The sequence below is a fragment of the Petromyzon marinus genome, chromosome 4 (assembly GCF_048934315.1).
Source record: "Petromyzon marinus isolate PM22_M1 ecotype Great Lakes invasive population chromosome 4, UKy_Petmar_22M1.pri1.0, whole genome shotgun sequence".
Taxonomy (NCBI): Eukaryota; Metazoa; Chordata; class Hyperoartia; order Petromyzontiformes; family Petromyzontidae; genus Petromyzon; species Petromyzon marinus.
In genome coordinates this window covers 18,841,550-18,856,152 of record NC_133670.1, presented here as the reverse complement: position 1 = coordinate 18,856,152, position 14,603 = coordinate 18,841,550, and the positions used below count along the sequence as shown (strand labels likewise).

General features: G+C 41.9%; 1 protein-coding gene across 2 annotated transcripts in view; it reads right to left on the bottom strand.

The window, feature by feature from the left end:
* Window positions 1–344: 344 nt before the first annotated feature.
* Window positions 345–14,603, bottom strand: part of LOC116938546 (voltage-gated inwardly rectifying potassium channel KCNH2) — a 173,928-nt gene continuing 159,669 nt past the window's right edge. For both annotated transcript variants that reach the window (XM_076059679.1, XM_032945766.2), the window contains 7 exons: window positions 12,430–12,682; window positions 10,841–11,046; window positions 10,441–10,540; window positions 9,674–10,012; window positions 6,120–6,303; window positions 4,896–5,094; window positions 345–4,124 (listed from right to left, as the gene is read on the bottom strand). In XM_076059679.1, coding sequence (XP_075915794.1) covers window positions 3,756–4,124; window positions 4,896–5,094; window positions 6,120–6,303; window positions 9,674–10,012; window positions 10,441–10,540; window positions 10,841–11,046; window positions 12,430–12,682 — 1,650 coding nt within the window. In that variant the 3' untranslated portion in view covers window positions 345–3,755. The remainder of the gene's footprint in view (window positions 4,125–4,895; window positions 5,095–6,119; window positions 6,304–9,673; window positions 10,013–10,440; window positions 10,541–10,840; window positions 11,047–12,429; window positions 12,683–14,603) is intronic.

Sequence of the window (14,603 nt, the reverse complement as noted above, 5' to 3'; positions counted from 1 at the left end):
CATGTGGACATGTCAATTAAGTTATCCAGTTATTGCTAAACCGTTGTCAACGATCGCCCGGGGTACTGGAGCACTGGCCAGAACCTCAGGAATGTCTTACAAAGTTCATTGTGCTTTGGTTTTGCAATTTCCACTGGTGTCGTTTGTTGGGTTTACTGGTGTTGAGTTTGCATTCCACATGCAATCCGCAGAACACATTCGTTTTTTTATAGGTAAGATTCCACTTTGGATCCAAAGGTTATTTAATAAAATGGGGTTTGGCTCCGCAAGGGTACCTGTATTTGAGGATACAACCACATTGCACGTTTAGAGTCGGAAGCAAACATCAAACACGATGGGGAAAATAATTTTCATCTGCATAGATTTTATTCAGTTACAGTTTTGAAAATGATCAAATTCATTATTCTAGTATGTTTTAATTTGTCAACCCTTAAACACAAGGAAAATAATATTCACACCCATTGAGTACGTTGGGAACAAACTGCAGAGGTACCCCCCCCTACCCCACCAATAGACGTCAGAAGAAAATGTACTTGTTCATACATCTTGTCCGTTAAAAAATATTTGGAAAATTATTCTAATCTCAAAATGTAGTCTAAAAACCTAAACGTTTGGTGACCTAATGCACTGACCACTTACAGTACAGGAGAAAAACAATGCATAACTTTTAAAGTGCAGATAAATATACTACAAATGATTAAATATTTTCAAAGAAATGCAAAATATCTAGGTCTATGTACTGTAATTAACACCTTTTTCATGCGTAACGGTAATGTGCAGTGCAGCATGCATTTTTTATTGGTTTATATTTTAGTTTGTCGTGGGTTAAACAAGTCCATTATTTTACCCACTGGACTATGCAGCTTATACTGTATGAACAATGTTATCTTCATATGCGCCAGTCACTAAAGATACACACACGTGTGCTACATTTGGTTATTTTTCATGCAATGGCGTTTGACAACAATAAAGGTAGGATTATTTTTTAAAATATATTTTACGTTGTGTCGCTGTGCTTAACGTTGGCACTCAAATTGAGTAAATGTTGAATTTTACATTTTTTTACACAAGCTCTCAAATTATTTCAGATGGCTCCTGCTTCCGATGGACCATTGTTGGTTTAGGTCAAACGTGGTACAAAACATGTATGTTGTGTACGCTCTCTAAGGGAAGGAGGGTGGTTTCTGGAGGAGGTGAATACGTCGCTGAAATGAACTGCATGTGGTAAAACCATTATGAAGCAAACGCCCTTGCATTGTGTTGCATTTTCAAAGCTAAGAAAAATTACCAATATAGGAACAATTGCCCCCCATGAAACTTAAGATTTTACTCGTTAACAACAAAGCAACGTCGTTACACTGGACTTGTGGAAACGTGAACATTTAAGCAGGCAGCATGGAAACGAAAGTATTGCTACATTAACATTCTTAGGACATGTATTTGTCCCCTCGTGACATTTGCATCTTGGATGGAAAAATATGGTTCACCTCAATTTAAAGTCCTCAATTGTTGTGGCAGATTATAACAAAATAAATTTAGTTTAATTTAAAAAAATATGAATACAGTACATGCCATGGCTTGTTTATACATGAAGGAAATATCTACGTCCTGCTTTATTTCAATACATCACCACAGTGTGCAATGGCTTGCTGGTAAAGATTTGTGCTACATTTCTGTAAGAAATATACGAAGTTGGGGAGGAAAAAAAGCGTGCAATTTTTGTGCATTTTTAGGCTTAAAAAAAGTCTAACAAAATTCAGTCCCATGTCTTATATTGCATGAAAATAGTGCATTCACTACAATAACCTTTAAATATACAGCACATTACAGTGACATTTGCACAAATTCAGGATAAAACAATAAAAAAAAATTACACTAAATGCATCTTAGTACGTGTATCAGTGTACATACTATTTTAGAGAAAAGTTAATTTTGTGCTATACTACTGTGTACGATTTCACGTTTGTGCTGGTATATATGTATCTATCTCTCAGATGTGTTTTCAGGTTGTGTCGCATGTTCAGGAATGATGTCCGATGTTTCGCTGCATGCCCTCTTAGCTGTAGCCGATTTGGGCATACCGAGGGATAAAATGAGCGGTCCAATTTTAGTTCCTAAAGAAGCTTGCAGAATGATGCCGCGGAACGTAGGATATCATGCCAAAACACGCGGCGGTTAAAACAAAAAAAACGACGAGGGATGTTGATACATTGTTAATGTTGCATTCACAAATCATGTAAATTTGCAGCTGCGATTGCTTAATGAGATGATTCAGTATTTCAACTGACGTTTGATTGGGCAAGCTTTGGCGAGTCTGCATATCAACAAATTATTTGCTTGCTAATTTGCAAAGTAGGCAAATATCAAGCTATGCAATATGGGTAAAATGTATAACAGCAAAGCAAAGTGAAGTGTTCAGCCTACCGGCTTTTAATTTGTTATTGCATATAATGGATTAAAGCAAGCGGCATTCAAGTACACTAACATATGAAGGCATCTAACAGCTTGATGGAGGAGTAAATTGCACTGTTGAACGTCAAAAACCGCCAGTGTAAAGAATATCAAAAACTTGGTAAAATAAACCTTGAATATTAAAACCTATCATAAGCATTGCATACATTTGACTGTCACATGTCACAACGTATTTATGTTTTTAATGTACAGTGAAGTTATGTACATTCATAAAGGTGTGCATGTACTGTATGTTATATATTTACACGCGAGATTAATTTGTGGTTATGCATGGTAGATTATTTTAGTATAATGCATTCATAGTATGTTTAATGCCACAGCAACGAGATTAATCTAGTGTCAGTAATTTACAAAAATTAACAAAATTAAAACCTCAACATGCACGACCATAGTTGGAGCCAGGATACGTTTTTATTTATTTTGTTAACTTATGGCAAGTCTGATCTTCTACTGGCTCAGCTATAAAACACCTTATGGGATGCCAAAGTAGCCGTGTCAATAATACTGATGCGACATCGGGAAGCTTCTCTTGCCCACATTCATACACCATTGACATTTCACTGTCAACATCAAAATTGTTTGACAGAACAGATCATCGGCCGCCATCATCTCTTGACAGTTCCCAAAGGTGCTCTCAATATCCTGCCTGTGTAATACATGGTCAGCACTGAAACTTACGCCAATAGAGAAACGGTGAATACGTACATTGATATGTTTCACACCACACCAACGGCTTTCTCCAGTTGCCATGTGCTTTCACTTTTGACCTACAAGTAAATGTTGACACTTGGTTTTTTTTTTCACGAATGTCTCTTTAACTCACTGAGGATACATCACTAGTGCTGCTCGCCAGCAAAGGGCAGATGATCCGCGATGGCAGATCCTCAGGTGTCTGTGAATCCAGCATCTTCGGTGAGCCGGTGTAAAAGTTGCAGTCATCTTTGCTGCGTTTGTCTTCGAATGTTTTTGCATGGCAGGATTGTGTGTTACCCTTTTTACAAAACTCATACACTCGCAATTCACATTCAGCGTTGAGTACCCTCGGCTTGCGACCACATAAAACTCTGCGCATTCTTGCTGTGAATCCTGCAAGTCGTACAAAATGGAAGCAGCCTCCGATTGCGTTAACCCTGAGCGTGTGGTAACTGGGGAATTACGGCTCAATCCAGACCTTTTTTTTTCTTCTGGAGAACCGAGTCATCGGGGAAGTCGGGATGAAACTAAAAGCAGATAAAAAAAAAATAAAAGACCAAACCAAAAAAAAAACCCATTCCCAGAGATGCTTAGCTCCCTGGAAGACCCGGGTCTGACATGTGGTGCCGCAGCAGCAAGGGGATCTCTGAGGGGCTGGCGGGACCAGGGTCTGGCAAGGATGGGTGACGAGTGGCGCTTGTGTGTGCTGCCACCGTCATAGCCGCGGTCGACGCTGCCTCCCGAGCTGGTTCGTTCCCACACTCTACGTCGTCTTGTTCGTCCTCCTCCAGGCCCACAATGAGCGGCTGCTGCTCAGGGTCCAAGAAGGTCAAGGCCACAGTGTCGTCACAAAGGGCATCGGAGAGGGCATCTACCGGCGCCCTGGAATCCAGTGTATTGGAGGCGATGGAATCCTTCGACTTGTGCTTGCACATGTCATAGTCAGAATGCATGCGGCTCTGAAGGAGAAATGCAACTTCATGAATTGTGGCATTAACAAAGGAAAAGCAATTCGACAAAATATGAAATATGAAAGATACAATATGGCTGTCATTCACATTCTTTTAAAAAAAAAATCAGCACTTATAACATGTTGTTGACCATAGTAAAGGTGGAAAAGGGGCAGTCCTGCAATTTCTTGCTCATGCGACTGCTCGCACATGGCCCTCCACCCGAGAGTGAGCTCTAGAGAAGCCCTCTTTTCACACTAACCAGACGCGTCTTGGAAGAGGTAGGAGTACCCACACTTTAACCCACCACACAAACCTGCTGATTGGCCGTACCCATGCATGCCATACATTTACACTGTACCCATTTTATACCCATTAAAAAACACAGTATTTGCACAAAGCTGTAAGGTGTTGATTTGGAACAGCTGGCTGGGTAGCAGGTGGCACAATGGTAACACTTGGTAACACTTGTGCCTCACAGCAAGAAGGGCCTGGGTTCGATTGCTGACTCAGGTGCCTTTCTTGCATGGAGTTTGTATGTTCTACCTTTGTTCTGCATGGGTTTCCTCTCTGTTCTGCGGTTTCTTTCCTGAACTCAAAACATATACAATGTAACTGGTGTCGGCCGAACACTCAAAATGTTGAAAAATTACCTGCAAATTACTCCATTGGGATGACACAAAACATCCTGAAAAACCTAGGCTTTCCTGGGTAAACAATCACAATAAGAATTAAAAAACCAGAAAAAAATAGTAATTACAATCATGTGTCAAAGGTTACCTGGCTGCTGGAGGCAGTGGTTACTTCCGAGTGGGTGGAGACGGCCGTGTGCCCTGACGGGCCGGCACGGTCACAGGCTTCAGAATCGGCAGCGTGATTCGCAAGCGACATGGCGCTGTACGCCGGTGGCACCAGCACTGCTTGTCTCTGTAGCAGCTGTAGGATGACCCCGACATCTGAGGCCATGCGTGACTCCAGCCTGTGGCCACCCACCCAGCACAAAGTTACTTTTGTTTGCCACAACGCTCTTGATAAAAAAAAAGTTGTATTTGAAGTTGAAATTAAGTATTCTAAGCAGTGCCTGGATAGGACGCTGCCTTCAAAGGCCGTGAATATTTTAGCAACTGATCATTTGGCAAGGTACTGCAGTAGATATATTTATGCCTGAGAGATAGCGCAAACTATATAAAACGCAAAGTGTTTAATGATTCATTGATTCCTATGCTGAAAATGTGCATTGCATCAAGCTTGTACCAAGTGATTATATAAATGACATAAAACATTTTTTAATATATTTAGGATTAAACATAAAAATGAGAGACTATAAACAAGATGGCAGAAACGAGACATGACTTATACTTAATTTAAATCATGACCCTGAATCGTTACATGCTTAGAACTTAATATGCATATTAAATATTCACATTACGTACATTAATAAAGCATATTAAATGGCTTCATGAGCATAAAGATTAACATTAATTGGTTACTTAAATGCCCCAGCATCTCAAATCACCGTATATCTTATCTCAATCATTCCAATGCCTTGCTATAGTTTAAACTGCGAAACTCTGCAACAAGGGGCAAACGTGCTACCGCTTGGCCACGTCACCGCTAACTTTAGCGATGTGTAATGAGACCGGGAGCACGATGTGTAACCGTGAAAACAATAACTTTTTTTAATTAACACGATGCACGCTTAGCGAGGACCAAGATACGAACATGCTCTCGAACCAATCCACGCGCAACTCTAACCTTTTACAGTCCTTACTCTCTCCTTTTAAACCATCTGTTCTCCCCTCAAACGTCCCCTTACCCAGAACTCCCTTTGAATTTCTCCATGTACTTCCAATTACACATATCCATGTCCTCCCCACAATTTCGTTCACCTTGCCATTACGTCTTAAGTTCGAATTTCGAACCAACCACTCGCAGGCTCCCGCTCAGTGGCGGCGAATAGCGCGAGAGTACGCTTACAAATAAACGCGGCTGCGCCGTTCGTACCTGCTGAGCTGTTGCTGCATCAGGTCGAGTCGCCTGTCAAGTCTCTCGTGCGGAACCTCAGTGCGGCCTCCGCCTTCCCGCAGGACGTCCTGCTCGGACACGGAGCGCTTGGGCACCTCTTGGTACTCGTGCTTGCCTTCGCCCCACATGCTGCCCAGCATTGCCGACACTCCCGATAATGCTCCTGCACGGAGGAAGAAATGAGAATCCCAAAAAATAAACACACAATGTACGTCCATGTTTACATGTCATTACCCACGATGCTCCACAATTATGCGTAATTATTTTGTGTACAATATTTAGCATTTGGATGGCGTGCTCTTACTAAAAACATCCGGCAACCCACCAACATTTGTGTACCAAGCCGCGACTGGTCCAAGTTTTCATGTTTAAAGAAATGCTGCTTATATGTGGTACTAGTGGGAAGTACCCGGCGTTGCCCGGGGGAAAAATCTATTTTAAAACTTCTCTTAAAAACATAACATATACTTACACAAATACCAAGCTATTGTGAAAGCCCGGCGTGTCGTTTCTCTGTCCATTTCTCCGTCAAAAAAATAAGAGGCTTGAGAAGTAAAAAATATATATAGAAAATGGGGGGCAATAGTTGATCTAAAAGTTTTCCAAAAATTGTCGACCCCCCCCTCCCCTCAAAAAATAGTTTTACCCCCACGTGGGCATATATACCTACACACCCTACATACAATCTAGTGAGTAGTATCTTGTGACTCTATAGTAGTATCTACTGAGCCCAGTAGTAACTACTGACCGTAGTAGTATCTACTGACCCTACTGTAGTATTTACCGACTCTATAGTAATAACTACTAACTGTATAGTAGTAACTGCTGACTCTACAGAAGTATATACTGACTATAGTAGTAACTACTAACTCCATAGTAGCATCTGCTGACTCTATAGTAGTATCTACAGACTCTATAGCAGTATCTGCAGACTCTATATCAGTATATGCTGACTATAGCAGTATCTACTGACTCTATAGTTGTATCTACCGACTCTGCAGCAGTATATACTGATTATAGTGGTATCTAATGACTGTAGTATTTTCTCCTGACTATAGTAGTATCTACCGACCCTATGGTATTATCTACCGCCTCTATAGTAGTAACCACTGATTGTAGAACTACTGATAGTAGTAGTTTCTACTAACTCTACAGTAGTATATACTGACTGTATAGTAGTATCTGACTGTAGCAGTATTTACTGACCATAGTGGTATCTACTGACTGCAATAGCATCTACTGATTCAATAGCAGTATCTGCCGACTCTATAGTAGTATCAACCAACTCTATAGCTGTAAATATTGACTCTACAGTAGTATCTAATTATTATAGTAGTATCTACTGAATCTATAGTTGTATCTATTGACTGTAGAAGTATTTACTGACCATAGTAGTATCTACTAACTCTACAGTATATATTGGCTCTATAGTAGTATCTGCTGACTGTATCGTAGTACCTACTGACTAGCAGTATTTACTGACCGTAGTGGTATCTAGTGACTGCAGTAGCATCTACCGACTCTATAGTAGTAACTACTGACGATAGTAGTATCCACTGACTATAGTAGTAACTATTAATGCTACAGTAGTATCTACTGACTCTATGGCAGTATCTACTGAGTCTATGGTAGTATCTACTGACTGTAGTAGTATTTACTAACCGTCGTAGTATCTACTGACAGTAGCAGTATCTACTAACTATACAGTAGTAGCTACTGACCGTAGTAGTATCTACTGACTATAGCAGTATTTCCTGATCATAGTGGTACCTACTGACTGCAGTAGTATCTACTGACTCAATAGTAGTATTTGCCGACTCTATAGTAGTATCAAGCAACTCTATAGTAGTATATACTGACTCTACAGTAGTTTCTAATGACTATAGTATTATCTCCTGACTCGAAAGTCGTATCTGCAGATTTTATAGCTGTATCTGCTGATTATAGCAGTATCTACCGACTATAGTAGTAACTACTGACTCTACAGTAGTATCTACTGAATCTATACTAGTATCTATTTACTCTATAGTAGTATCTACCGACTATAGTTGTAACTACAGACTCTACAGTAGCATCTCCCGCCTCTGCAGTAGTATCTCCCGACTTTACAGTAGTATCTACCGACTCTATAATAGTACATATCGACTCTGTGAAGTTAGTACTATTATAGAGTGTAGTGGTGAGGCCTAGTCCCATGCAGAGCCACCGGCCTCGCCTAGATTGCCCAGCCGGCCGAGGTGGCACCTTGGCAGGCTAGGGCTGGGCTGCTACCGCCCCCCCACCATCCCCCCGCCCGCTCTACAATAATATTATCTAAGGACGATAATAGCAGCATCTACCGACCCTATAGTAGTAAGTGCTCACCTTGGGGAGAAGAGGACATCACACGGTGAAGAAATTACCTCAGCGTTGTGTATTTTTTTTGCATTTTTAACGCGAATGAGAATTCCTCCCCCCCCCACCGATCGCGTGTGTGCGTTGCTAGGGCAACCACCACCACGGAGCAGGCTTTCCCGCGCATGCGCAGATGCGTGCTCTGGCGCCACCCTGTGCTTATAAAAGGGAATACATTTTGATTTAAAGCTTTCGTGACTGCAGGGATTCATATTCTTGGTTCTTTCGGTAAAGTCACGTAGAAGGGAAACAATAAAAGAATAAAAATATAAAACAATAAAATTATCACGACGTTTCGACTGCAACACAAGCAATCATCATCAGGTGTGAAAACCACAGCAAGAAAATTTGAAAAAAGTGGCGGTTTTTTTACGTGATAAAAAAACCCCCGCCACTTTTTTTCAAATTTTCTTGCTGTGGTTTTCACACCAGTCGAAACGTCGTAATAATTTTATTGTATTATATTTCTATTATTTTATTGTTTCTCTTCTACGTGACTTTACCGAAAGAACCAAGAATAGGGAACACATTGTTTATTTAACTACTTTAAAGTTGACAGATGTGAAATACGAATAGCGCTTTTTCATTCCGGGGCATACGGCGTGGTATCCGTGTACTTTTTCGTTACGTAAACCCCACATTGTCAGTTAAAAACGTCTCAGGGTACCCGCGCAGACAGACAGACACACACACAGACAAAAAAATACTTATATAGGTAAGATTACGCAAAACAAGAAAATGCTCTGAGCACTCACAGTCAGAAACTCCCAAAAGGAAGATATATTTAGAACTAAACTAAACTATTTTTTTTATTTTACCAGGTAAGGCCTACTGAGCTATAAAGCTCTTTTTCAGAAGCTACCTGGCCACAAATAATAGCTCAACAAAGTGACTTATCATCACATGGAAATTTATAGCAGCCAAATACTCTAAGCGCATGTTTATAAATGTGGAAGAAAAAAAACCGGATGACCCGGAGAAAAAATCCATACAATCACGGGGAGAGAGACATGCAAACTCCAAACATACAGGTGTCAGGGTCGTGATCGAACCCACAACCTCCTGCATACTCGGCAAGTTAGTTAACATCTTGCCATCATGGCGCCCCTATTCAGAGTAAAAGGAATGGAAATTCTCACCGGAGATGAGGCCTCCTCGGTCCCGTGGCCTCACGGCGGCCGTAAGCGGTGAGCTGAAGCTGAGGTCGGCCGGTGTGATGTCGCAACCGGCGCACTCCGGGGACAGCTCCACGATTCGCGACACTGCCTTCACAGCCTCGGCCCCATTGTCCTTTTGCTTCGCGGTGCCGCCGCCGCCGCCGCCGCCGTCGTCGTCATCTCCTTCTCCTTCGCTGGAAGCCGAGAAGGTGGTGGCACTCTCCTGCCGGCCCGGCCCTCGGCGCCCACCTCGCCTGCGAGGCCTTCGCGCTGGCCACGTGTCGCTCGCCTTGGCGTCGCCGTCGTCCTCAACCCTCTCATCTGCGAATGAGTAACACGCGTCTGCGTGTCTAGAGATCGGTCGAGGAGTGCGCTAGAGTAGTGGTTTGGGAACTGTGCTGTGAAGCTGGGCGACCCAAGTTGAATTCGCGCGCACGAACAATATCAGTGACTAATATATGAGCCAGTTCTGGGCCTCCCTTAGGTCGATTCAGCCTTAAATGAGTACCTGGTGCGAGACAAAGGTGGTCGGCCGTGGTGCTGTCTTCCCATCCCCTCATAGGTGACCGCTAACAAAACTTGCCCTGACAGTTTGTTAAAGGCTATATGGAGGATCTTTTTGTTCGTTACAGATCGCCCCATATAAAGGGTTTAAATTTCAAGATACCTGAAATTAGTTCCATAGCGTATGTGGCCAAGTACGTGAATGGAAATATGAGTGTAGATTTTTTTAATGAGAGATTTTGTACCTTTTTCTGTTCGACGCCTGAATGACAATTTCCGTTTTCTAAGTTTTCCATAAGCTCCATCTGACTCATAACTCCAAGGGGATCTGGGGATAATTTCAGTCTGTAAAGCCAGAGATATGAACATTAGATGCATCCATTGTCTTTAAAAGGTACAGTAAATTAATTAACCAAGCAAAAACGTAGAACTTAAAACAATTCGTTTACTAGTCATTTTATCTACACAGTTGATACTTCACAAATTAGAGAGGATAAAAGACACACCCATTAAAATAAAACAGGAAAACTAAATGCAATGTACTGCATAGTTACATACGAATACATATATACTTAAGCATGCTGTGATTTAAAAAAAAAATGTAAATTGCATGTTCTGCATGCGTAAAGTGAATTCATATTTTACTTTTGAGCTTATGTCTCGCAGGTTGAAGGTAATCTCCAGGCTGGGCCAGAAGTGTTCGGAGAATTCCGGGTACATGTCCAGGACCTCCAGCATGTCCTCGCGCACAATCTTGTGCAGGTCACAGTAGGTCAACGCCCGCACGTCTGCACTGGATTTCCCGGGACGCGAGTACTGGTTGACGGGTTCCCCGAAAATGTCATTTTTACCTAATGAAGAAATACAAATCGCTCGCAGTTATCAGGAGTGAAAGGAGAACTTTGGTGGAAAAAAGACCCCCCCCACCCCCCCCACTCTCGGGGGGTCTTTGTGATAACAAAAATGAATACCGTATAACAAGACGCTCCGGAAAGTAAGACGGCACTCCGAAATTGTGCTCGGTATCAATAAAGTTAAACAAATGTTTTCACACACACACACTGACCGGATTGTAAGACGCACCTACAACTTTTGCATCAACATACAGACGCAAACGGTGCATCGTATGAACTCGAAGAATGTACCGAGGAGTTGATGTCCTTGGCTTTACGAATTAATTTCATACCTCTTTATGCAAGAATAATGTAAGTTGAGCTTCTTTCGCACTGTACGTAGCCAATGGTGCTAATCGTAGGTGCGGGGGAAGGACAACAAACTAAACACAAAATGCAGTTCTCAATAAATTACTTTCAAAATCAAAATTTAAAAGCGCATAGCTCCAATGGCGTCCTGATATCGGAAGAGCGGTCCAGACGGCCGAAGCGCATCCGAAAGCGCACGATGCAGTGGTCGTCTTTGCTCGATGGCTAGCCAAAAGCCGCTGCGAAAATGATTGTGATGATTGTAAATGTGCATCATGCCAAATCTGGCGATGGCAATGCGGTTTTGGAAACGTAACGTGGGATGGAGAACAATCGCAATATTGACGCGCTTATTACAGCAATTGCAGTACCCAGCAATCATCCAGCAGGTGGCGGTACAGAGCTTGCTCAGCCACAGCATGGACATTAGGCAATTGAACTAAAACAAATCCAATCTTTTTTTTCAAAAAAACCGCCACTTTTTTTAAAAAAAATTTTTGCTGTGGGTTTCACACCTGATGATGATTTCTTGTGTTGCAATCGAAACGTCGTGAGAATTTTATTTTTGTATTTTTGTTATTTTATTATTTCCCTTCGACGTCACTTTACCAAAAGAACCAAGAATACGAATCCAATCTTGGTTAACAAAGACGACCAACGGAAATTCTGGTTTCTTAAGGATAACCGTAACATTGTAAGGACACTATTTTCTGTCCAACTACATACTGGACATCTGTGAAAAGAGCTTCATAGCTCATCGGATTCCTCCAGTCTAAATAAAGATTCTGATTCTGACTTAACACACATCTCCTTAGCTCTCCGACGTGTTCGCGCTATGTAGTTGTACCAGTGTTGGGGAGCTTCTTCGCAATCTGAATTCTTCAGGAACTAAGTTCCTGAGAAATCTCTCGGCAAGTGGAGCGAAAAGGCAGAGCACCATGCTCAACAACGCGCCGGGCAATGCAAAAACACATTGTGGGAGAGACATACAGCAACAACCGCGGAAAACCTACGCAGCTTAAATCTCCCTACCCAAAATAGCCACGACAATGTCCTCGCGAAGGATCTCGATGGATCCTCGCGAAAGGAAGTACATGGCTGTGATGACGTCCCCGCTGTGGACCAGCGTGTCTCCGGGTGGAGCATGCGTCGTCTTGAACTTCATGGCCAGCGCGCGGAGGCAACCCTTGCTGGCCCCATTAAAGGCCTTGCAGCTCTCCAGCAGCGTTCGATTGAGGTGCAAACAAATGTCAGCCTGTAGACACTCGGGGAAGCCTTTTAGCACCTGCGTAACGAGAAGGGATTTTGGACTAAAGTGAGAAAACGGAGGTTGAAAGGGTATAAACGAATGCCCCAAACCAACGTAAATTGCGGCAAAGTCAGATGCAGATACCTAATGAGGTCCTGCACTTAGGTTTGTGCAGTATAATAAGTGCAACACTAAGCATGATAATATGATTCAAGCAAGGATGATTCATATATATACAGCACATATATGTACTTATTAAAAATATCTTATGCAAGTTAGCGAATGTCACCACAACGCATTCCAAACATAAAAGCACAGCAAGCTCCAACGCAACCAACATTATAAATGCTTTTGTAATTAAGTAAATAAAAGCCATATAAATCTCTTAACATTGCACTATTCATTATACAAAACTTATTTTCATGTCATACACTAAAATAATGGCATCCAGCATGCTATATGCACCCACCACCTTCACAGGTAACGACAACAAAGGCGATGATGTCTCCATCATTCAGATGCGGAAACCACAGTGCATGATTTGCTCCACCGCAGCCAATAACGACGCACGACAGCACAATGCACCGCATACAAAATGTCATGTGCAGCCGACTTCAGGCTTTGTAAGCGCCTCTCGAAACCGTGTGCAGAGCTTCACTTTTGCATAACTCTTTGACACAGGACTCGAGAGTAAAAATCACAAAAGAGTTGGCGTGAAAATGAAAATCTCCAAAGAAGTTCAACATATAAAAAATAAAAAATAAACGTGTCTACTGCGTACAGTTGTCATACAGAGTGGTGTACGGGGTTTTCCTCTCTCCCCACATGCGAGATAATTTGTGCGACAGCATTCGTGCCAGTTCCTCTGAGACAAAAATGTCATTGCCTTGCACTGTGGTGGTGTGACTGAGATTGGCAGTTTTGTGCTTGACAAGATGGTGCCGCCAGTGCCTGTAGCTTGTTCCACCGCACGTCAAGGCTTTTTCATGAACAGCATCAAAATCTGGCACAGAACCGTCGGAGACTTGCACTTTGGTCCCTGGAAATTGTGTGTTCAAAAGGCAATTTTTCCAAAGTGCTAAAAATAACTGTCTTACTTTTGGCATTGCTTGTTTAAAAATTTCTACCACGTAAAGTTGTTTATCCACGTTTGTGAGCAACACTTGGCGATTCGTTCACTGAAATAAATCACTGGCATTCTTTCTTCAAAAAAAATCATCTTGCATGGCTTTCCCCATGGAAAATCATTAATAACGACGTGGCTCAAAGGATATTTCATTGCTGTTAAAACCAATTAACCATACATCTGCACCGTTTAGGAATGTTGGTCATGTATACACACAACACACCAAAAGGTTATACCTACAGCGAGATGTACAGTAATAGTTACATCATTTAAATGTATTCATGAGCAGTTATAACTTTGTCAAATTAAAAAAAACCATGCAATAAAAAGTAATGCTAAACAATGTGTAACTTCAATCTACTTCCTAATTGTAATGTCTTGTCAACTTGTTTATAGGCTGAGGCAGTAACGCAAACTCAGCAGTGTACGGCACCAAAGGCAATGAGGCAGGTGGATTTAAAGCTCTACTGCAACAACCATAGACATGTTTTAAAATATGAATCAGAATCTTCCTTTATCCTGGAGGAAATCCGATGAGCTATGAAGCTAATTTGTCACAGATATCCAGTAGTCACAGGTGTGGCAAGTGAAGCTTGCCCCTGACTCTTTAAACGTTAATTGAGCTTCACTATGTCAACTGCAACATTTATATTACCATGTGATTTATGGAAATTGGTATTTCCTGCAGTATTACTATATCCACCTGGCATCAATGTCAGAATGTTCACTTGATTGCTGCCAAAGACTGCACTCATTGTTGACTGCCAACAACCCAAGTAAACTGTGCCCTCTGTGATTGCCATGTCTTACACATAGCAAGTCATCGAAGGT